Source organism: Bombina bombina, chromosome 5 (assembly GCF_027579735.1).
Source record: "Bombina bombina isolate aBomBom1 chromosome 5, aBomBom1.pri, whole genome shotgun sequence".
Classification (NCBI taxonomy): Eukaryota; Metazoa; Chordata; class Amphibia; order Anura; family Bombinatoridae; genus Bombina; species Bombina bombina.
The window spans coordinates 345518796-345544480 of NC_069503.1; the positions used below are offsets into that span (position 1 = coordinate 345518796).

General features: G+C 38.9%; 1 protein-coding gene across 3 annotated transcripts in view; it reads right to left on the reverse strand.

Moving 5' to 3' along the window:
- HYCC1 (hyccin PI4KA lipid kinase complex subunit 1) overlaps positions 1 to 25685 on the reverse strand; it is a 436523-nt gene that overhangs the window by 203669 nt on the left and 207169 nt on the right. For all 3 annotated transcript variants that reach the window (XM_053714139.1, XM_053714141.1, XM_053714140.1), the window contains exon 5: positions 5789 to 5869. In XM_053714139.1, the coding sequence (XP_053570114.1) occupies positions 5789 to 5869 (81 nt within the window). The remainder of the gene's footprint in view (positions 1 to 5788; positions 5870 to 25685) is intronic.

A 25685-nucleotide genomic window follows, 5' to 3' on the forward strand; every position in this document is an offset into this window, starting at 1 on the left:
AATTAAGTATACTGTAGATCACATAATGTGCTGTGGTGTACAGTTGCCTAAAGGTCCATGCAAAACACACCTTCCTAGAGGATATTATCAAATCTAAGCCTTTAGGATATCAGCACAAGACTTTTTTTTGCCCATTTACCTCAGAAGTAAAATCCCCAAATTTGCACTTACACTTACTTAGTTTGGGGAGAGCCACTAAACAAACTGTCATTATTGTGTACATTTAGCTTCAGGAGTAAAATCAGTAATTTCCCCCTAAGTGACAAGGACAGGGCAAATTTCCCTCTGGGAAGTGGATGGTTGCGGCTGATTTGTATGCAAAATCTGAGGTATACAATGCTCACATATTTGAGTGACCTTGCATACTGGAACATATTTGCAAAATAAGCATATATGTAGACAAAGGAATATCAGAAACAGACTCCTCTATAGAAATATCAGTGGGGACAGAGTGATTTTGTTCCGTTTTCACTTATAATAAAGATTGCAATGATGCCTTATATAAGGAGTAGTACAGAAAATAACTGGTAGAGAGCCCTCTACACCAGTGGTTCTCAACCTAAGTGACCTCAAGGCCCGGTAAGTTTTAGCCGGACCGGTCCAGGGCCCGGTAAGCATCGGGAGTGGGTTGCAGTAGGTTTGGAAGAAAAAAAAAAAAATATATATATATATATATATATATATATATATATATAATTCATTAAAATTATGGGGGGAGATAAAAAAAACTGAAATTAAAATCCTCCATGTCTCAAAATATTCACATTGATTTATTTATATATATATATATATATATATATATATAATATATATATATATATATATATATATATATACATACACACAGTATTTATACAGTATATACAGTCTCTTTCTCTCCTCCCCTCTCTCTTTCTCTCTCCTCCCCTCTCTTTCTCTCTCTTTCCCTCTCTTTCTCTCTCCTCCCCCTCTCTTTCTCTCTCTCCCCCTCTCTTTCTCTCTCTCCCCCCTCTCTTTCTCCCCCCCCCCCTCTCTTTCTCTCTCTCCCCCCTCTTTTTCTCTCTCTCCCCCCTCTTTCTCTCTCTCCCCCATCTTTCTCTCTCTCCCCCCTCTTTCTCTCTCTATCTCCTCCCCTCCTCTTTCTCTCTGCTCCCCTTCTCTTTCTCTCTGCTCCCCTTCTCTTTCTCTCTCCTCCCCTTCTCTTTCTCTCTCCTCCCCTTCTCTTTCTCTCTCTATCTCCTCCCTCTCTTTCTCTCTCTCCACCCTCCCTCTCTTTCTCTCCACCCTCCCTCTCTTTCTCTCTCTCCTCCCTCTTTCTCTCTCTCTCTCCTCCCTCTCTTTCTCTCTCTCCCTCTCTCTCTCCTCCCTCTCTTTAGCTGTGTCTCTCTCTTCCCTCTCTCTCTCTCCTCCCTCTTTCTCTCTCTCTCTCCTCCCTCTTTCTCTCACTCTCTCCTCCCTCTCTTTCTCTCTCTCTCCTCTCTCTCTTTCCCCCTCTCTCCTCTCTCTCTTTCCCCCTCTCTCCTCTCTCTCTTTCCCCCTCTCTCTCTCTCCTCCCTCTTTTACAGTGGTTTAAATATGTAATAATTAATTGGCGTCAGTGAGATCCATATTAATATCCCACTGACACCAATGAATTATAAAATTAACCGGCTATAAACCATTTATATATATATATTATATAAGGATCCCACTGACACCACTGAATTATCATATAATTATAATATATATATATATATATTTATTACAGTGGGTTAATTATATGATAATTCATTGGTATCAGCGGGATCCATATATATATATATATATATATATATTTATTACAGTGGGTTAATTATATGATAATTCATTGGTATCAGCGGGATCCATATATATATATATATATATATATATATATGGTTTACAGTGGGTTAATATTTTATGATAATTCATTGGTGTCAGTGGGATCGATATATATATATATACACACAGTTTACACATACACATTGGTGTCCAGTGGCCGCCCTAAATATATACATTGGTGTCAGTGGCCGTAATTATGTCATTGGTGTTAGTGGGCTTACTTACCTGTGAGCCGATGCTTCACGCTCTGCACGCCGCCTGCCGCTTCTACCCAGTGCGCAAACTGACATGCGCAGTGGCACTCTGACAGGCCCGTCCAAAATTTCGGAGATGTGTAAAGGCGGGCCTGTCAGAGCGAGTGTCTGGAGGCTATGTCGGGTCGCGGCCCATCAGCAGGGCCGTCGCGGCCCGGTAGTGGGCCGCGGCCCAGCTGTTGAGAAACACTGCTCTACACTATGTTTACACTACCTCAGACACCAACATTTTTCCTCAGTGTAGGTAAAACTATAGTCCCATATGTATACTGAACTGCACCTAAGTACCCCCTGGCAACTCCTTTATGGGTAGTCAGCCCTGTCCTGGGTCTGGAAGGCACTGAAAAGAATACTTGGAATCTGGCCCAACACTGCTGAAGCATAAATAATTATTTTAGAGAGACTCTGTACAGAGGAGAAAAACTCATGAACACTGAAAGATCAGGGCTACCGCCGAGAGAAAAGCCGGTGCTGCAGGGAGCAGTTTAAAACAACTTTTAGTTTCCCCAGATAAATAAATGTGCACCAAGACTTCTACACCTATAAATCTAATAAAATAATGTGCCCCTGCCTAACCAGAGCTTCCTCTACTGAACTGCTAACTGCGCTGAAAACAGCAGATGGCTGTTTTCAGATAAATCCTGCACAGCTGCATTTTGGAATTAAAATGAATGAAAGGTATATATACCTAAAGGAGCATGCACTATAGAATTGAGTACACTAATAGCATATTACATATAATGTCTTGCATATCTACAGAGACGGAAAGTTCTGCCTATGCAAAATCATTGTGTGTGCTGCTGAACATACAATGAACATAAATAAACAGCTTCTAGTGATTTGAATATCATAATGGTGATATGGGTATGTATGGGTACTCACCCCTGTCCTGGGTCTGGAAGGCACTGAAAAAAATACTTGGAATCTGGCCCAACACTGCTGAAGCATAATTAATTATTGTAGAGACTCCGTACTGAGGAGAAAAGCCCAGGAACCCTGAGGGTTCAGGGCTACTGCCAAGAGAAAAGCCGGTGCTGCAGGGAGCAGTTAAAACAACTTTTAGTTTCCCCAGAGAAATAAATTTGCACCAAGAATTTTACACCTATAAAACTAATTAAATAATGTGCCCCTGCCTAACCAGAGCTTCCTCTACTGAACCGCTAACTACACTGAGCAGATGGCTGTTTTCTTAAAGGGCCATACACCTTTACCTGTAAAGGGTCCTAGAATTCCCTGACTTTGTCCCTGATAAGGATATGGCAGGTAGAGACCTGAAAGGGGGGGGGGGGGGGGAAAGTGTCATTAAGAGAGCAAGTTAAGTCCCCTGGCTATGCTGTACCTGTGTCAGAGTACCTACAAATAGCCTCAGGGCACTGTGTGTGCTGTATAAAGGCACCTTATGCAGCACCCTTCCACTGGCTTACCAGGCATATCAAATCCATGTCAATGCAGTTGGTAGCAGTATTCAGTAGAGAGCCCATCTAGTGCAGGTATCGAGTAATGCAGAGGATTGTACTAGGAAATACCTGTGTCCCTCAGGGGGAGCCTAAGGACGAGTCCCTGCGACGGCTGAGGGTAGTTATGGCTGAAGTCCCATAGGGAAATACTGTGCACATAACAGGGTATTTCTTTTTTTCTTTTTATAAATTTATTAATCATATTCACGGGAAAATACAAAAGAACAGAAGATAAACATCCATAATAAAGCAAAAAAATCAAATACAGGATATTGCATCTTAGCTATTTACATGCAATTTCTATTACCTTAAACCATAAAAGATGTACATTCCTGTAAAACATAAATAACAGATCAATATCTAATCAAGATATCAACTTGACCTTATTTCAATGGTTTAATTATTTAACAAGACCATTAATGAGGTTTTTTTTTTATCTTTTCTTAATACCCCAACAAAAAGAAAAAAAGGGGGGAAAAAATTAAACAAAATTCACCACATCTCTTCCCATCTCTCACCTCCTCTTATCCCCTCCCTCTTTTCTTCCTCTCTCTCAACCCTCCTCTTTTCCTTTATCCCTTCTTCTTTTCTAGTACCTTCTTCTTCCCTCTATAAGAAGTCATTAATATCTTCCCAAATTATATCTTATAAAGGAATTACCTAAAATCTCTAGCATGTGTTATCCATTGGACTGGAAACCAAACAAGTAAAGCTAAGTCAACAAAAAATTCTAGAGCTTAAGAATGGATTTAAAATCTGTTTTTGGTTTGGAAGAGAATAGGTTATTATTATTGGTAACCATTTGTTTAGGAAGATTTGTAAAAAAACAAAAAAAACAAAACAATTCTGAGACAAAATTAATATTGTATTTCCTTAAGAAAGACAGCAAAACATGAGGAGGAGTGAACCTTCCAGTTTTTGAGAATGAGATGTCAAACCGCCAAAATAATAGTGTTTATAATTCTTAAGTGGCTTGATGTCCACTATCTAAAGACTAAATAAGAAAAAAATATAAGAATCCAACATCATCCTTATATAATTTGCTATACCAATAGGTAATTTTCTGCCGATATTAAAAAAAATTTTGGACAGTACCAAAACATGAGTTATATCTGCTTTATTTAAAGCACAATGTAGGCATGCAAATATTAGGGTTGGAGAATAAGGGGTTATATACGTATCATTAATGAGTTTCATATGGGATTCCCTCAAGTTCATAGAAACCTCACACTTATCCATAGATATAAAACTTTGTCTAATAATATCGACCTCTAAAAAGGGAAAATGAGAGGACCAAAAGTTTAGTAAATTTGTTTAAATGAATTTGGCCTTGTTTGGCAAGTATAATACCATACATAAGGGATAATAAATGCTTGCCTGAAACAAATTTTTTAATGCATATTTTGATATAAGACCAACAACTTGAAATATCTCTATCCGAATCTTGAGCATTGATATAGTGCCTTAGCTGGAAATAGGCAAAAATAAGCAAACAAGTTAGATCTTGGTAAATCAAATTCTTGGAAAAGTGTATCAAAGGGCATAATCTGGCAATTTTCTAATATTATTTGTTGAATAAATTTAAGATCTTTTTTAGACCAAGAGCCAAAGATTCAGGATAAATTTATGGTTACCTTTTATCGGTAGTAACTCTGAAAATCTAAAACCTGCACCTAAATGAGTACAAAACCTTTGCCACAACAGGGTATTCCTATGTCCCTGTATCATTCAGCTGCTGTGAAGATTATTTTCTGTCTTCTTTGTAAATTATACTCCTCAGGGACTCTCTGTCTCACATAGGTCTGAGCTCCCAAATTTGAATCCATAAGCAAGTAGCTGGAAACACCTCTATACTCAACCAACTCCTACGAGGCCAAGAACAAAACTAAGAGAGTGATAGGAGGGATTTTAAGCTCTGATATGGGTTATTGACCTCCTCCTAGTTGTGAGAAATATATTGTATATGTTAGAGGACACACGCTATACTGGAGGTTAAAATACTGCCTTATAGTAAATTAATCTAATTGAAATTAATAAATAATTCAGAAACAAAAACAAGCTCACTCCTATTAAGGTTCTTTGCAAAGCACAAGAGGATTTCCCATGTGTATCAACATTTCAATCCTAACTGGAATTAAGCTATATTGATAAAAAAAAATGCCAGTAGGGGTCAACAATTTTACTTTAAAACTATAATAAACATGTTGGTGCCTGCAGAGGTACCAACTTAAATAACTTATTACTAATGCAAAGACTTACCTCATGGTAAACGGATGGTTTTGACAAGGACGGGATGGTAAAAGACAAGATCTTGCTGTGTCCATCTTCATCCATTATCTCCTAAAGTAAAAATAATTTTTTTTTTAATTTCATGGAGTACACGCACGTAACAGGACTCACAGAGCACAAGGTTCTTTAAAAAAAGAAATGATTTTGCAGAGTACGTTGTCAACAAAAGATAAAGGTAAAAATTACACTAATTAATTTTTTAACTTTCATTTTCTTTAGATGAACGGACACCATTTGCAATTTAATTTTTTCTAATTGCATGGAGTATGTTATAGAGATAGTAAGGTCCTGAAAACCCCCCCAAAACATAACACATATATAACTAATATCTTAAGAGTGTGTGAGAGCGCGGGGGAGAGAGAGAGAGAAGAGAGCGGGGGGGGGGAGAGAAGAGAGCGGGGGGAGAGAGAGAAGAGAGCGGGGGGAGAGAGAGAAGAGAGCAGGGGGAGAGAGAGAAGAGAGCGGGGGGAGAGAGCGGGGGGAGAGAGAAGAGAGCGGGGAGAGAGAGAAGAGAGCGGGGGGGATAGAGCGGGGAGAGAGAGAAGAGAGCGGGGGGGAGAGAGAGAGAAGAGAGCGGGGGGGGAGAGAGAGAAGAGAGCGGGGGGGGAGAGAGAGAGAAGAGAGCGGGGGGGGAGAGAGAAGAGAGCGGGGGGGAGAGAGAGAGAAGAGAGCGGGGGGGAGAGAGAAGAGAGCGGGGGGGAGAGAGAAGAGAGCGGGGGGGGAGAGAGAGAAGAGAGCGGGGGGGAGAGAGAGAGAGAGAGAGAGTGGGGGAGAGAGAAGAGAGCGGGGGGGAGAGAGAGAAGAGAGCGGGGGGGAGAGAGAGAAGAGAGCGGGGGGGAGAGAGAGAAGAGAGCGGGGGGGAGAGAGAGAAGAGAGCGGGGGAGAGAGAAGAGAGCGGGGGGAGAGAGAGAAGAGAGCGGGGGGAGAGAGAGAGAAGAGAGCGGGGGGAGAGAGAGAAGAGAGCGGGGGAGAGAGAAGAGAGCGGGGAGAGAGAGAAGAGAGCGGGGAGAGAGAGAAGAGAGCTGCTAGAGAGAAGAGAGCGGGGAGAGAGAGAGAGAAGAGAGCGGGGAGAGAGAGAGAAGAGAGCGGGGGGAGAGAGAGAAGAGAGCAGGGGGGAGAGAGAGAAGAGAGCGGGGGGTGAGAGAGAAGAGAGCGGGGGGAGAGAGAAGAGAGCAGGGAGAGAGAGAGAGAAGAGAGCGGGGAGAGAGAGAAGAGAGCAGAGAGAGAGAGAAGAGAGCAGTGAGAGAGAGAGAAGAGAGCAGGGAAAGAGAGAGAAGAGAGCGGTGGGAGAGAGAGAAGAGAGCGGGGGGAGAGAGAGAAGAGAGCGGGGGGAGAGAGAGAAGAGAGCGGGGGGAGAGAGAGAAGAGAGCGGGGGAGAGAGAGAAGAGAGCGGGGGGAGAGAGAAGAGAGCAGGGAGAGAGAGAGAGAAGAGAGCGGGGGGGGAGAGAGAGAAGAGAGCGGGGGGAGAGAGAGAAGAGAGCGGGGGGAGAGAGAGAAGAGAGCGGGGGGAGAGAGAGAAGAGAGCGGGGGGAGAGAGAGAAGAGAGCGGGGAGAGAGAGAAGAGAGCTGGGAGAGAGAGAAGAGAGCGGCTAGAGAGAAGAGAGCGGGGAGAGAGAGAGAAGAGAGCGGGGAGAGAGAGAGAAGAGAGCGGGGGGAGAGAGAGAAGAGAGCGGGGGGAGAGAGAGAAGAGAGCGGGGGGAGAGAGAGAAGAGAGCGGGGGGAGAGAGAGAAGAGAGCGGGGGGAGAGAGAGAAGAGAGCGGGGGGAGAGAGAGAAGAGAGCGGGGGGAGAGAGAGAAGAGAGCGGGGGAGAGAGAAGAGAGCAGGGAGAGAGAGAGAAGAGAGCGGGGAGAGAGAGAGAGAGAGAAGAGAGCAGGGAGAGAGAGAGAAGAGAGCGGGGAGAGAGAGAGAAGAGAGCGGGGGGAGAGAGAGAAGAGAGCGGAGGGAGAGAGAGAGAAGAGAGCGGGGGGAGAGAGAGAAGAGAGCAGGGAGAGAGAGAAGAGAGCGGGGAGAGAGAGAGAGAGAGAGAGAGAGAAGAGAGCAGGGAGAGAGAGAGAAGAGAGCGGGGAGAGAGAGAAGAGAGCGGGGAGAGAGAGAGAGAAGAGAGCAAGAAAGAGAAGAAAGCGAGAAAAGAGAAAAAAGCGAGAAAAGAGAAAAAAGAGCGAGAAAGAGAAAAAAGAGCGAGAAAGAGAAAAAAGAGCGAGAAAGAGAAAAAAGAGCGAGAAAGAGAAAAAAGAGCGAGAAAGAGAAAAAAGAGCGAGAAAGAGGAACCATTTTTTTTATACAAATACTGTATGGCAATTTATATGCAACATAAAACAAATTCAATTCAAGGCAGTTTTAATAACCTCACAGATGAAAGCATAAAGGGATCCAAAAACATTAGTGATATGGAAAATTTCTATTATGAGGACCAGAGGGCACATGTGAGTTCCAGTGTTAAATAGATATAAAACTATACATCTACTAGTAAATAGTCATTTTCTTGGCTTCATTTAGAGATTATGAACGTGTCAGATAACTGCAGGGAATCACTGCCTAGACAGCTTTCTTTTAAGCAGAATGTTTTAAATATTTAACCTCTGCTTCAAAGTCCATCACCACATTACAAACCAGGCCACTAGAAAATATTTTCCTCATATTGTATTAATATGTTTAGTATATATAGCTTGGAAAGCAGTATCACTTGTCACTTTCTCAGACCTTAAAACTTGCTATTTTATATAGTTCACAAGAGATGAAGAATATAGAGAAAAGAAAATTTATGCTTATCTGATAAATATATTTCTTTCCGGGCATGGAGAGTCCACAACGTCATTCCAATTACTAGTGGGATATTCACCTCCTGGCCAGCAGGAGGAGGCAAACAGCACCCAACAGAGCTGTTAAGTGTCACTTCCCGTACCCATAACCCCCAGTTATTCGGCCAAAGGGAAATAGGAAAAAGATTATAACACAAAGTTATAGAGATGCCTGAGGTTTAACAAAAAAAATCTGTCTTCTTCAAGGGTGAGGTCGTGGACTCTCCATGCCCGGAAATAAATAAATTTATCAGGTAAGGATAACATTTCTTTCCTATGGCATGGAGAGTCCACAACGTCATTCCAATTACTAGTGGGAACCAATACCCAAGCTAGAGGACACGGAATGAACAGGGAGGGAGAGCAAGGCAGGAGGACCTAAACAGAAGGCACCACCGCTTGAAGAACCTTTTTCCCCAAAAGAGGCCTTGGCCGAGGCAAAAGTATCAAATTTGTAGAATTTGGAAAAAGTATGCATGGAAGACCATGTTGCGGCCTTGCAAATCTGTTTCACAGAAGCTTCATTTTTGAAAGCCCAAGAAGAGGAGATAGCCATAGAGGAATGAGCCGTAATTCTCTCAGGAGGCTGCTGTCCAGCAGGAGGGTGGGAATTTTGGCCTAAGGGATCTGGGAGGGGGTGGGGGGTTGGATATTGAGGGAGAGGAAAGCTACACTACAGAAATGTTTTAATTTATATAAATAAATACCATGTTTTATGGCAAACTGGCAGACATTTTAGTACTGGCAGACTTTCTGTCGGTACTTAAGATGGCGGGGACAACTGTGGGGTGTGGGAGGGAAGAGAGCCGTTTTGGAGGGATCAGGGGGTGTGATGTGTCAGGTGGAAGGCTGATCTCTACACTAAAGCTAAAACCCTGCAAGCTCCCTACAAGCTACCTTATTAACCCCTTCACTGCTAGACATAACACATGTGATGCGCAGTGGAATTTAGCGGCCTAATTACCAAAAAGCAACGCCAAAGCCATATATGTCTGCTATTTCTGAACAAATGGAATCCCAGAGAAGCATTTACAACCATTTGTGCCATAATTGCACAAGCTGTTTGTAAATAATTTCAGTGAGAAACCTAAAATTTGTGAAAAAATTTGTAAAAAAGTGAACAATTATTTTTTTATTTGATCACTTTTGGCGGTGAAATGGTGGCATGAAATATAACAAAATGGGCCTAGATCAATACTTTGGGTTTTCTACTACACTAAAGCTAAAATGAACCCTACAAGCTCCCTAATTAACCCCTTCACTGTTGGGCATAATACACGTGTGGTGCGCAGCGGCATTTAGCGGTCTTCTAATTACCAAAAAGCAACGCCAAAGCCATATATGTCTGCTATTTCTGAACAAAGGGGATCCCGGAGAAGCTTTTACAAGCATGTGTGCCATAATTGCACAAGCGGTTTGTAAATAATTTCAGTGAGAAACCTAAAGTTTGTGAAAAAGTGAACAATTTTTTTTTATTTGATCGCATTTGGCGGTGAAATGGTGGCATGAAATAACAAAATGGGCCTAGATCAATACTTTGGGTTGTCTACTAAAAAATAAAAAAATAAATTATATATATATATATATATATATATATATATATATATATATATATATATATATATAGTCCTTCTAGATGAGTCCTACTATCTTAATGAGGTAAAGAGACAATTAAACGATAGATTACAGTATGAAAAACTTTCAAGAAATCCCATGATACTAATGAAGTCAAAACTTAATAGAATCTTACAAGATGCTAAGATGGAGGGTCTCATATCTGTAAAGGAATTCCAATTTCTCAGCCCAACTCACCCTGTTATGCCCACTTTCTATTCCAAAAATACACAAGAATCCTACCAGTCCCCCTGGGAGACCAATTGTCTCGGGGATTGGTGGCATTAGTGAGCATATTGGTGAATATGTAGATATCTTTCTCAGACCTTTCCTTCTCTCCCTCCCCTCCTATGTAAAAGACACACCTGACCTCCTTAGGAAGTTAGATGATATATCAGTAAAAAGAGAAACAATCTTGGTGTCTTTAGATGTTGAAAGTCTCTATTCTTCGATACCGCATACAATAGGGATAGAAGCATCAAAACAATTCCTTAAAACAAGAGGACCAGAGTGTGATAGACATACAGCCTTCATAGTTGAGCTATTACACTTTATTTTGAACAATAATGTCTTCCAATTTGACAATTCCATCTATAGACAGGTCAGGGGGACAGCCATGGGAGCAGTTTGTGCTCCGACATATGCATGTCTCCACTTGGGAGCATGGGAGTTGGACATATTTGAAAATATGGAGAGGTATTTGACTCCCATGTTTCCTTGTGGATTAGGTATGTGGATGACATACTCATGCTGTGGGATGGCCCCCTGACCTGTCTCCATGAATTTGTCTCTAACCTAAATAAAAACAATCGCAATATACTACTAACGTATGCCTTAAGCACAAAAGAACTTCCGTTCCTAGATATAGTAATTAAGAAAGGTAATAAAATTTCTACTGAAAATTACCGAAAAAGTACAGCAACGAACAGTATCCTGGAAGCATCCAGTAGTCACCCAGAACCTCTGAAAAAAGGTATACCATACAGTCAACTACTGAGATTAAAAAGAAATTGTTCTTCTAGGACAAAATTTAACCATCATGCTGATCAGATGTGTCAAAGATTCATAGAAAGGGGATATTCACGAAAGTTGATTAGACATACCCTCAATAAAGTAAGGAAATTGAATAGGGATGACCTCCTATATTCGAAAAAAAGAGAAAAAAGTTGATAGTAACTTAAGATTTATTACAACTTTTAATTGCCAGTGGCATAATATTAGATTCATATTGGCACAGAAATGGCATATTCTAACTTTAGATGAAAAAATAGCAGAAAAGGTAGGACAATACCCACTGATGACAGCTAAAAAATCACCAAATCTCAAAGACAAATTGGTTAAAAGTAGATTTGTCAGATCACAGACTGAAACAACCTGGCTAAATAAGCATCAACAGGTTAAAGGCACTTATCCCTGTGGACATTGTGTCTACTGTCCATATATTCTAAAAAGCAAAACATTTTGTACAAACACAGGTAAAAGTTTTGACATAAGACATTTTGCAAATTGCAACACAGTAGGGGTTGTCTATCTCTTACAGTGCTCCTGCCCTCTGTTCTATGTTGGAAAAACGAAAAGAATGTTCAAGGACAGAGTGCAGGAGCACAGGGATGACATTCTCTATGAAAGGGATACAAGTGTAGCTCGTCACTTCAAAGAGGTACATAAAAGTAGCACTGTATCCTTAAAATTTATAGCAATTGATATAGGGATTACAAATGGAAGAGGAGGGGATGAAGACAAATGCCTACTTAGAAAAGAAGCCAGGTGGACATATACATTAAAAACAATGACTCCTAATGGTCTAAATGAAAGAATAGAATATGCTTCGTTTTTGGGCTAAGTTTTGGAACTAAGGATAATTAAATTGAAATGCCTCTTATCAGAAAAAATCTTTTAATTCGATAAAGATTCTCTATCAAATAAAAGTAATAGCTTCCATTAAAAATGACAGTTCTATCTAAGTTCTCTATCTCTTCTTTCTCTGTCTAACCTAGTGTTATAAAAGATGGCGATATTTGTTTAGCGGAGCACATGAGTTCTGTGAAATCACGACAGGTTTGGATACATTTGTATCAAATTTCACTCTCCTAATATTTGGTCAGTCTCTCTGGAGGCTTGTTTGTTTAAAACCAATTGCAATTGTCTATTTGCTAAGACTAAACACACCTCCTTGAGGAAAAAATCCAATAAGAGGTAGGAGACACAGGTGTCAGGTAGTCCTGATGAGGCCCTAGCTTTCGCTGAGCATTGTGGGCGAAACGCGCGTCGACAGACAGACACCTATTTACAGTCTACACAAGTTCGGACGATTTCTATGAAGATTAATATCTGCCATCCGATGCAGTCAAGATCCCTAAAAGCGAAAGTGATATGACTTTGAAGTGGAGGTAGAAAGCAGTTTGATGTCGGAAGCACCTGTCTCGACCCTGCACGTAACTTCAGTACTCATACCCGAACTAGTGACTGTAATTTCTATAACTGCGGACACAAGGTGAATCCGGAGGTGAGCACTAACACAGACACCCGGACTGCTACTCAATCACGGAAGTCCGGAGTAATGTATTGATGCAGACACTCGGACCGCTACATACCGCAGTTTCCTGGAAAGCTGCATTTGTTTTGGGTTACAAGTTATAACAGCATTTCTCAACAAGTATTGTATTTCTATGCTAGATAGAGAGGACGTCTTTACCTCGGAGCTCTAGCATACAAGTCCTTTTATACAGCTCTTGATCAGAAGCAAAGAATGAGCCTTTGGAAAAAGAAAAGAATTTCCCTTTAACATACTTCTTTTTATCTGGAACCTGGGCCCAGGCAGAAACGGATTTTCCACAAACCTGTGGTTTCTTCCTATTTTCTAACTATAAGGAGGACTCAGAACAGGTCATATGTATGATCATAAGAAAATCTGTATGGCCATAGTTACATTTTTCTTGCTATATGGGAACCAATACAATGTTGCTATAAAAAGCTGTTTTAGAAATGTATTATGATTGATAGATATTCCACTGCAGTGGTAGTAATATATTCTCTTCAGTACCTAAACAATATGCAAATGTCTTTTCAGCATGTTTGTTGCTCTGTAAATAAATTTGTCGTGTTATCTGAACTTATGTGCATCCGTGTATTTGTTTCCTGATAGCTCCCAGTCAAACACCTAATTGGGTAAAATGGAGTTCTACTGAGTGCTGAAATCCCCCATCTTTACACAGTATCTCATATAGCTCTACTGTGGTTTTTCTCTTTTTCTAATAAGTTTTGAAGCTATATATATATATATATATATATATATATATATATATACACACACATACACACACACACACACACACACACACACGTCAAGGGATATTCAGGGATTCCTGACAGATCAGTGTTCCAATGTAACTATTACTAATTTTTTTAAAGAAAAAGTGGTTTGGAAATGGCAAAGTGCTACTTTTATTTATTGCCCTATAAATTGCAAAAAAAGCAAAGAACATGTAAACATTGAGTATTTCTAAACTCAGGACAAAATTTAGAAACTATTTAGCATGGGTGTTTTTTGGTGGTTGTAGATGTGTAACAGATTTTGGGGTCAAAGTTAGAAAAAAAAGTGGGTTTTTTTCCATTTATTCCTCATATTTTATATTTTTTTTAAATAGTAAATTATAAGAAATAATAAAATATTAAAATAATGGTAAATATATAAAAATAATGGTATCTTTAGAAAGTTCATTTAATGGCGAGAAAAACAGTATATAATATGTGTGGGTACAGTAAATGAGTAAGAGGAAAATTACAGCTAAACACAAACACAGCAGAAATGTAAAAAACATAATTTATGTAAGAACTTACCTGATAAATTCATTTCTTTCATATTAGCAAGAGTCCATGAGCAAGTGACGTATGGGATATACATTCCTACCAGGAGGGGCAAAGTTTCCCAAACCTCAAAATGCCTATAAATACACCCCTCACCACACCCACAAATCAGTTTAACGCATAGCCAAGAAGTGGGGTGATAAGAAAAAAGTGAGAAAGCATAAAAAATAAGGAATTGGAATAATTGTGCTTTATACAAAAAAATCATAACCACCACAAAAAAGGGTGGGCCTCATGGACTCTTGCTAATATGAAAGAAATTAATTTATCAGGTAAGTTCTTACATAAATTATGTTTTCTTTCATGTAATTAGCAAGAGTCCATGAGCTAGTGACGTATGGGATAATGAATACCCAAGATGTGGATCTTCCACGCAAGAGTCACTAGAGAGGGAGGGATAAAATAAAGACAGCCAATTCCGCTGAAAATAATCCACACCCAAATCAAAGTTTAAATCTTATAATGAAAAAAACTGAAATTATAAGCAGAAGAATCAAACTGAAACACCTGCCTGAAGTACTTTTCTACCAAAAACTGCTTCAGAAGAAGAAAACACATCAAAATGGTAGAATTTAGTAAAAGTATGCAAAGAAGACCAAGTTGCTGCTTTGCAAATCTGATCAACTGAAGCTTCATTCCTAAACGCCCAGGAAGTAGAAACTGACCTAGTAGAATGAGCTGTAATCCTTTGAGGCGGAGTTTTACCCGACTCGACATAAGCATGATGAATCAAAGACTTTAACCAAGACGCCAAAGAAATGGCAGAGGCCTTCTGACCTTTCCTAGAACTGGAAAAGATAACAAATAGACTAGAAGTCTTTCGGAATTTTTTGTAGCTTCAACATAATATTTCAAAGCTCTAACTAAATCCAAAAATGCAACGATCTTTCCTTAGAATTCTTAGGATTAGGACACAATGAAGGAACCACAATTTCTCTACTAATGTTGTTAGAATTCACAACCTTAGGTAAAAATTTAAAAGAAGTTTGCAACACCGCCTTATCCTGATGAAAAATCAGAAAAGGAGACTCACAAGAAAGAGCAGATAATTCAGAAACTCTTCTAGCAGAAGAGATGGCCAAAAGAAACAAAACTTTCCAAGAAAGTAATTTAATGTCCAGCGAATGCATAGGTTCAAACGGAGGAGCTTGAAGAGCCACCAGAACCAAATTCAAACTCCAAGGAGGAGAAATTGACTTAATGACAGGTTTAATATGAACCAAAGCTTGTACAAAACAATGAATATCAGGAAGACTAGCAATCTTTCTGTGAAAAAGAACAGAAAGAGCAGAGATTTGTCCTTTCAAGGAACTTGCAGACAAACCTTTATCCAAACCATCCTGAAGAAACTGTAAAATTCTAGGAATTCTAAAAGAATGCCAAGAAAAATGATGAGAAAAACACCAAGAAATGTAAATCTTCCAGACTCGATAATATATCTTCCTAGATACAGATTTACGAGCCTGTAACATAGTATTAATTACAGAGTCAGAGAAACCTCTATGACTGAGAATCAAGCGTTCAATCTCCATACCTTCAAATTTAAGGATTTGAGATCCTGATGGAAAAAAGGACCTTGCGATAGAAGGTCTGGTCTTAACGGAAGAGTCTACGGTTGGCAAGTGGCCATCCGGACAAGATCCGCATACCAAAACCTGTGAGGCCATGCTGGAGCCACCAGCAGAACAAACGAGCACTCCTTTAGAATCTTGGAAATTACTCTTGGAAGAAGAACTAGAGGCGGAAAGATATAGGCAGGATGATACTTCAAAGGAAGTGACAATGCATCCACTGCCTCCGCCTGAGGATCCCTGGATCTGGACAGATACCTGGGAAGCTTCTTGTTTAGATGAGAAGCCATCAGATCTATTTTTGGAAGTCCCCACATTTGAACAATCTGAAGAAATACCTCTGGGTGAAGAGACCATTCGCCCGGATGTAACGTTTGGCAACTGAGATAATCCGCTTCCCAATTGTCTATACCTGGGATATGAACTGCAGAAATTAGACAGGAGCTGGATTCCGCCCATACCAGTATTTGAGATACTTCTTTCATAGCCAGAGGACTGAGAGTCCCTCCCTGATGATTGACATATGCCACGGTTGTGACATTGTCCGTCTGAAAACAAATGAACGACTCTCTTTTTAGAAGAGGCCATGACTGAAGAGCTCTGAAAATTGCACGGAGTTCCAAAATATTGATTGGTAATCTCACCTCCTGAGATTCCCAAACCCCTTGTGCTGTCAGAGACCCCCAAACAGCTCCCCAACCTGTCAGACTTGCATCTGTTGAAATAACAGTCCAGGTCGGAAGAACAAAAGAAGCCCCCTGAACTAAACAATGGTGGTCTGTCCACCACGTCAAAGAGTGTCGTACAATCGGTTTTAAAGATATTAATTGAGATATCTTTGTATAATCCCTGCACCACTGGTTCAGCATACAGAGCTGAAGAGGTCGCATGTGAAAACGAGCAAAGGGGATCGCGTCCGATGCAGCAGTCATAAGACCTAGAATTTCCATGCATAAGGCTACCGAAGGGAATGATTGAGACTGAAGGTTTCGACAAGCTGAAACCAATTTTAGACGTCTCTTGTCTGTCAGAGACAGAGTCATGGACACTGAATCTATCTGGAAACCTAAAAAGGTTACCCTTGTCTGAGGAATCAATGAACTTTTTGGTAAATTGATCCTCCAACCATGTTCTCGAAGAAACAATACAAGTCGATTCGTATGAGATTCTGCTAAATGTGAAGACTGAGCAAGTACCAAGATATCGTCCAAATAAGGAAATACCACAATACCCTGTTCTCTGATTACAGACAGAAGGGCACAGAGAACCTTTGTAAAAATCCTTGGAGCTGTTGCTAGGCCAAACGGCAGAGCCACAAACTGGTAATGCTTGTCTAGGAAAGAGAATCTCAGAAACTGATAGTGATCTGGATGAATCGGAATATGCAGATATGCATCCTGTAAATCTATTGTGGACATATAATGCCCTTGCTGAACAAAAGGCAGAATAGTCTTTATAGTTACCATTTTGAATGTTGGTATCCTTACATAATGATTCAATATTTTTAAATCCAGAATTCTCCTTCTTTGGTACAATGAAGAGATTTGAGTAAAACCCCAGCCCCTGTTCCAGAACTGGAACTGGCATAATTACTCCAGCCAACTCTAGATCTGAAAGACATTTCAGAAATGCTTGAGCCTTCACTGGATTTACTGGGACACGGGAAAGAAAAAATCTTCTTGCAGGAGGCCTTATCTTGAAGCCTATTCTGTACCCTTGTGAAACAATGTTCTGAATCCAAAGATTGTGAATCGAATTGATCCAAATTTCTTTGAAAAATCGTAATCTGCCCCCTACCAGCTGGGCTGGAATGAGGGCCGCACCTTCATGTTGACTTGGGAGCTGGCTTTGGCTTTCTAAAAGGTTTGGATTTATTCCAGACTGGAGATGGTTTCCAAACTGATACCGCTCCTGTAGGGGAAGGATCAGGCTTTTGTTCCTTATTGTGACGAAAGGAACGAAAACGATTAGTAGACCTAAATTTACCTTTAGATTTTTTATCCTGTGGTAAAAAAGTTCCTTTCCCCCCAGTAACAGTTGAAATAATAGAATCCAACTGTGAACCAAATAATTTATTACCCTGGAAAGAAAGGGAAAGCAAAGTTGACTTAGAAGACATATCAGCATTCCAAGTTTTAAGCCATAAAGCTCTTCTAGCTAAAATAGCTAGAGACATATACCAACCTGACATCAACCCTAATGATATCAAAGATGGAATCACAAATACAATTATTAGCATGTTGAAGAAGATTAACAATGCTATGAGAATTATGTACGTTTAGCAAGAGTAGAGACAGCCCCATCAACCTTAGGGATTTTGTCCCAAAACTCTAATCTGTCAGATGGCACAGGATATAATTGCTTAAAACGTTTAGAAGGAGTAAATGAATTACCCAAATTATTCCATTCCCTGGAAATTACTTCAGAAATAGCATCAGGGACAGGAATAACTTCTGGAATAACTACAGGAGATTTAAAAACCTTATTTAAACGTTTAGATTTAGTATCAAGAGGACCAGAATCCTCTATTTCTAATGCAATTAAGACTTCTTTAAGTAAAGAACGAATAAATTCCATTTTGAATAAATATGAAGATTTATCAGCATCAACCTCTGAAACAGAATCCTCTGAACCAGAGGAATCATTATCAGAATCAGAATGATGATGTTCATTTAAAAATTCATCTGAAAAATGAGAAGTTTTAAAAGACCTTTTACGTTTACTAGAAGGAGGAATAACAGACATAGCCTTCTTAATGGATTTAGAAACAAAATCTCTTATGTTAACAGGAACACCCTGAATATTAGATGTTGATGGAACAACAACAGGTAATGTAACATTACTAAAGGAAATATTATCTGCATTAACAAGTTTGTCATGACATTCATTACAAACAACAGCTGGAGGAACAGATACCACAAGTTTACAGCAAATACACCTAACTTTGGTAGATCCAGCATCAGACAGCGATTTTCCAGAAGTATCTTCTGATTCAGGGTCAATCTGAGACATCTTGCAATATGTAATAGAAAAAACAACATATAAAGCAAAATTGATCAAATTCCTTAAATGACAGTTTCAGGAATGGGAAAAAATGCCAGTGAACAAGCTTCTAGCAACCAGAAGCAAATAAACAATGAGACTTAAATAATGTGGAGACAATAATGACGCCCATATTTTTTAGCGCCAAAAAAGACGCCCACATTATTTGGCGCCTAAATGCTTTTAGCGCCAAGAATGACGCCACATCCGGTAACGCCGACACTTTTGGCGCAAAAACGTCAAAAATGACGCAACTTCCGGTGACAAGTATGACGCCGGAAATAACAAAGAAAATTTTTTGCACCAAAAAAGTCAGCGCCAAGAATGACGCAATAAAATGAAGCATTTTCAGCCCCCGCGAGCCTAACAGCCCACAGGGAAAAAAGTCAAATTTTAAGGTAAGAAAAAAATTGATTATTCAAATGCATTATCCCAAATAATGAAACTGACTGTCTGAAATAAGGAATATTGAACATCCTGAATCAAGGCAAATAAATGTTTAAACACAAATATTTAGAACTTTATATAAAAGTGCCCAACCATAGCTTAGAGTGTCACAAAAATAAGACTTACTTACCCCAGGACACTCATCTACATGTAGTAGAAAGCCAAACCAGTAAAGAAACGAGAATCAGTAGAGGTAATGGTATATATAAGAGTATATCGTCGATCTGAAAAGGGAGGTAAGAGATGAATCTCTACGACCGATAACAGAGAACCTATGAAATAGAACCCGTAGAAGGAGATCATTGAATTCAAATAGGCAATACTCTCTTCACATCCCTCTGACATTCACTGCACGCTGAGAGGAAAACCGGGCTCCAACCTGCTGCAGAGCGCATATCAACGTAGAATCTAGCACAAACTTACTTCACCACCTCCACGGGAGGCAAAGTTTGTAAAACTGATTTGTGGGTGTGGTGAGGGGTGTATTTATAGGCATTTTGAGGTTTGGGAAACTTTGCCCCTCCTGGTAGGAATGTATATCCCATACGTCACTAGCTCATGGACTCTTGCTAATTACATGAAAGAAATAGCCTTGGTCCCAAACAGTCAGAAAATTGAAAAGTGCTGTGGTTCTAAAGGGGTTAAAGGGAACTGAACCCAATTTTTTTCTTATGTGATTCAGATCATGCAATTTTAAGCAACTTTCTAATTTACTCCTATTATCAATTTTTCTTCATTATCTTGCTATCTTTATTTGAAAAGCAAGAATGTAAGTTTAGAAGCCGGCCCATTTTTGGTTCACAACCTGGGTTATCCTTGCTGATTGGACAGCACCAATTAACAAGTGCTGTCCAGGGTCTGAACAAAAAATTGTCTGGCTCCTTAGCTTAGATGCCATCTTTTTCAAATAAAGAAAGCAAGAGAACGAAGAAAAATTGATAATTGGAGTAAATTAGGAAGTTGGATAAAATTGCATGTCCTATCTGAATCATGGAAGAAAAAAATTGGGTTTAGTGTCCCTTTAACAGATCTGCTGGGGTGCTCTTTGCCTCCTCCTGCTGGCCAGGAGGTGAATATCCCACTAGTAATTGGAATGACGTTGTGGACTCTCCATGCCAAAGGAAAGATATAAAAAGCAACCAACTAAAGTATTCATGGTTGTAAAGCGCAAGTGATATCCTTCTAGAAAGCCCAGTCAGATAAGAGGATTTGAGGGCTGTCTTAAGAATTCATCTTCTTAGCCAAGTCATCTTGGTTATTCAAGTATTCCACAGAGGTGACTGTTCTAGATGAGCATGGGTGAGTTCTGATTGTAAGTACAGAGTAGTAAGTATAGTTGTCAACGAATTTCATTATGGATTAGTTTGTCTGCGGATGCCATTCCGATTAACTCCTGCACATGGTATTGTGTGTTATGGTTATGAACTTAGCCTAAAGAGACGTCTACAGACCTTTGCTTTTCACTTTTTCAGGACAGTACAAGTATCTTAAAGTTTAAAACCACTCCTGGCTAATGTGGATTAGATAATCTGTGCAACCCAGAAATAAAAAGGAGTCATCATTTGGATTGTTTATATTAAATCAGGTGATTTGGGACTATGCTTTGCATGATATAGTGCCAAGCTTCTTATTTACACTTTGCCCTAGTGGAGACCACAAGTAATTTGGGCGGGGCAAACATTTTTTGAAAAGGCAGGCACCTAATTTCTAGACACTGCTGTCTTGAGGACTTTCCTACCAAAAAAATCCTTCAGAAGAAATAAAACCAAAAAGAGGTAGAAATTGGTAAAGTAATGTAAATATGACCATGTTGCTGCCTTGGAGTTTGTTCAATAGAATCCTCATATTTAAAAGCTCAGGATAAGGAAACGATCAAGTAGAATTGGACTTTCCCACCACCAAGTAAATCCTGTTAAACAAGAGTTTTAGCCAAGAGGCTAAAGTAACAGCTGAAGCCTTGCGGCCTTTGCCTGGATATGAGAAAAGAAAAAAGAAAATTAGAGGATTGTCAAAAATCCATTATAGCCTATAAATAGATTAACGCTCTTACCACAACTAAAATTATGTAAAAGCCTATCTAGAATTAAGTGGGTTATGACTAAGAGAAGAAACTACAATTTCTTGATTGAAGGAACCCAGGGGGGGGGGGGGGGAACTTTCAGATAAAATCTAATTCAGTCAATAGAACCTGCTTATCTTTGAGAAATATAAGATAAGGAAGCTGACAAGAAAAATCTGAAAATTCAAATACTCTTCTGGGAGAATAAATTGTTAAAAGAAACAAAACTTTCCTAAACAGAAGCCAAATATTTCAAGCAACAATAGGCTAAGACCTACAAAAGAACCAACTAAAGGTTCGGAGGAGGAGAAATTGATTTAATCACTAGACGTTTCCTTGAACAAAGTTTTGAATATCAGGAAATTTAGCAAATTTCTTGTGAAATAACACATAAAACACTGACACTCAACCTTTAAAAAGCTAGCAGATAAACATTTATTAAAGCTCTCTTCTAAAAAATTAAGACCAGGAAAGAAAAAATAAACTTTCCAAATCTTGTAACAGGCCTTCTGACCTCAATTAGGGTTTTAGCTACAATATCAGAAAAACCTCTTTGAATTAACATTAGGCACTCAATCTTAAAATCTTCAAATTAAGAAACTTGAGATATTGATGATAGAAGGAGCCTTGAGAAAATAAGTAATGACTTAGTGGAAGATACTATGGAGGACAACGGAACATCTATACCAGATTTGCCAACCAAAATCTGTAAGGCCAAGCTGGAACAATCATAATTATTGGAGATTGCTCTAGTTTGATCCGAGTGATCACTCTGTTCAGCTGAACAGTTTGAGGAATAAGAAAACAAGACAAAAATGACCAAGCAGAAGCTAGAGTATCTAAAACTTTGCCTATAAATGCCTGGATATTGCAGTATATCCGGGAAGATTGTTTCTCAAACTAGAAGCCATCAGGATTATTTCTGGTAGACCCATTGATCTACAATCTTGTTGAAAAGATCCATATGAAGAGATCATTCCCCTGAAAAAAAGAGATTGGTGACAGTCTTCCACAGATGACGATGCCTGGGATACGAATCTCTGAAATTGTACAGATTGTTCACTGTTTAAATAAAAATTTGGGAATACAACTCATCGTTAAAAGAACTGTGAGTTCATCATGAAGATTGACAGTGCCATCTTACAGGAGAGTCCAACTCTGAAATGCACTGAAGACTGCATGTAGATCAAAGTAATTTAATGGTAACTTCGCCTTCAGAGATTAGTAAATTCATTGTGTTCTCCTGGGCCCCAGTCTGCACCCCAACCTGAGAGACTTGCGTTTGTCGAAAGTATTGTTCAGGTTGGGTGTACAAAAGACAACCCCAGAGAAACAAAGTGGAGAATTAACCACTAGGACAGAGACTGTTTAACCTAGGAATCCAAAAAAAATCTGAGAAAACTGTCTTAAAGGGATACTAAACCCAATTTCTTCTTTCACGATTCAGATAGAGCATGCAATTTTAAGCAACTTTCTAATTTATTCCTTTTATCAATTTTTCTTTGTTCTTTTGCTATTTTTATTTAAAAAGCAGGAATGTAAAGCTTAGAAGCCGGCCCATTTTAGTTTTGAGTTTAGTATCCCTTTAAGCTTTAATCTCCTTTGATCTAATAAGGAAGAGACCTAGAATTGAGTAGATAGTGACTCCTAGAAAAAAAAACCTGGTTTAAGGATAAGGAGAATACTTTGAAACATGAATTATTCAAATAAGCTTGCAAATACATAAACATTTGTTTTCATGAGTTATAGCTAAAGGTAAACACAGAACCTGAATCCAGATAACGTCCAGGTATGGGTGCCTCCAAAACACCTACAGTCCTTCTTAGACAGGAGAGTTCCCAGAACATTGTAAAAATTCTGGGAACTGGAACCAGAACCAGAACAAAAGACAAAAATCACTGTAGATATCTTTGTGTACAGGAATATGAAGAAGCATCCTTCAAATATATGAAGGACATATTTTGTCCCTGCTGAATCAGATGGAGAAAATGTGAAATTGTTTAATCCAGAAAGTAGAAACTCTGAGAAACTTGATCAAAGATTATAAATCTAGAAGAAAAAAAAAAAAAAACTATAAAGTTTCCTCTGTTGGCAACAATAAAAAGGTTCGAGTAGAAACTCTGGCCTTGATCCAACATAGGTAAAGAAAGTAGTACTTCCATGAGTTCAAGGACTAATAGGGACTGAAGAAAGGCATTTGCCTTTAAAAGGTTCCTCAAACACGAGAAAGAAGAAATCCTACCAGAGGAGATCTTGATTAAAAACCAAGGATCCCAAACAGACCAGATGTCCCACAAAAAGGTATAATCTGCCCCCTACCAGAAACAAAAATTGAACAGGTTCTGCACATTAAAGGGATATTAAACACCAACTAAATGCTAGATAGAATAATGCATTCAAGGAAAAGATTAGTCTGAGAATAACATGTAGATGTAGTTTTTAAAGTTTAATTTAAGCTATTTAAATATTGACAAAATAAGTGTAAAGTTTTAGTGTCTATAAAACAATGGGAGTTGCCATGTTGTAACTTAGGTTACCTTCTCTGGTGTAGCCAATTAGGGACAGTTAAATAGGTCACTAGAGTGTGCAGCCAATGGCTGTGTGGCATATAACTGTGTTCTGCATTTCCATTTTTAACAGGAACTTAAAAGCTCACAATTTCAGAATGGAATTACAGGAAAAGGGGAAAATATATAATGATTGTATATTGTAGAGTATATATATATATATATATATATATATATATATATATATATATATATATATATATATATATATACACACACATACAAACATATACACACACACAATTTATCATTTTAAATTATCATCTCAAAGTGTTTAATGTCCCTTTAAGCAGATTTGGAAGAGGAAGAAGGCCTTGTTTAAATTTGAAAAGTATTTCTAGGAGAGCCTGAAAGATTTCAGTTTCTGTGAAGAGGACTTTAGGTTCCCAAGACCTTGACAGCGCTGATCACAGGAATTGAACCAGTGGCCTTGGAGAGCAGTACTTGCAGGAACATAGCCTTGATTACTGAGCTATGTGGCTATTCTGAATAAAGAAAAGAATGAAAATGACTGACAGCTCTAATCTTTCCTCAGACTTTATATTCTGAGGAAGAAAGGCTCCTCTACCTCCAGTCACATAAGAAAAGATTGCATGAGAGATAAAAGCCTAGATTGGGAACCATGTCAGCTGAATATGATATCGACCATATATCAATAATCACATAACAAAGAAAGCAATAGCAAATCTTATTTGTTTCAACTAAAGCTGAAATATGTAGAATCATATGTTAAGGACATCAGAAAGATTGTCACACCCCAGAATGACAGCTGCAGTCACACAAACTATACAAATTGCTGGTTTGACTAGTAAAACCGCTTAAAGAATAGCATTTTAGATACTCTAACCTACAGCACATTCCTTAAAATAATTACTACCTCCTAAAGGAATAGTAGAGAGATTGGCTAGTGGAGATAACACCCATCAACCTAGAGAACAGTTTCCCAAAGCTCTATACTGAAAGCTAGAAAAGGAAAAAATAAATTTTGAAGCTGGAATATAAAAAGGCATAAATGGCTAAGACCATTCCTTAGTAAATAATTATGTAATAGCTTCTGGAACTAAACACTTTTGGAGAGCTATTAAAAGGGTTGGGAATCCAGACCAGTTGCCTGAAAGATATTTTATCCTAAGGTTTAGGATTCTGTACACAAAGTATATAAAACCTCCTAAAGCAGAATATGTATATATTCTATCTTGAACATGAGAAATTATTTTATTGTCTGAAGACAATCTGAAATATCTGAATCAAATTTAATAAAAGGTGGATTAGCTAATCTGATCTGCAGCACAATTACTAAAATAAATTTGTTAAAGGGACAGTCTACTCCAGATTTTTTATTGTTTAAAAAGCTAGATATTATAATCCCTTTATTACCCATTCCATAGTTTTGCATAACAAACACAGTTATATTAATATACTTTTTACCTCTGTGATTTCCTTGTATCTAAGCCTCTGCAGACTGCCCCCTTATTTCAGTTATTTTGGCAGATATGCATTTTAGCCAATCAGTGCCGACTACTGGGTAACTACACGGAAGTGAGCACAATGTTATCTATATGACACACATTAACTAGCACTGTCTAGCAGTAAAAAACTGCAAAAATGCACTGAGATAAGAGGCAGCCTTCAAGGGCTTAGAAATTAGTATATGAGCCTATCTAGGTTTAGCTTTCAACAAAGAACAACAAAGCAAAGACTGTTCCTTTAAGCAGATTGTGAGTTTGTACTTTGGTGTGATGGGTATAGCTATACTACAGCACATCTGAGACAAATAAATAACTAGGTTGCCTGTGAGCTATATAAAAAGGAAATGTATGCTTACCTGATAAATTGATTTCTTCTATGATACGACGAGTCCACGGATTTCATCCTTACTTGTGGGATATTATCCTCCTGCT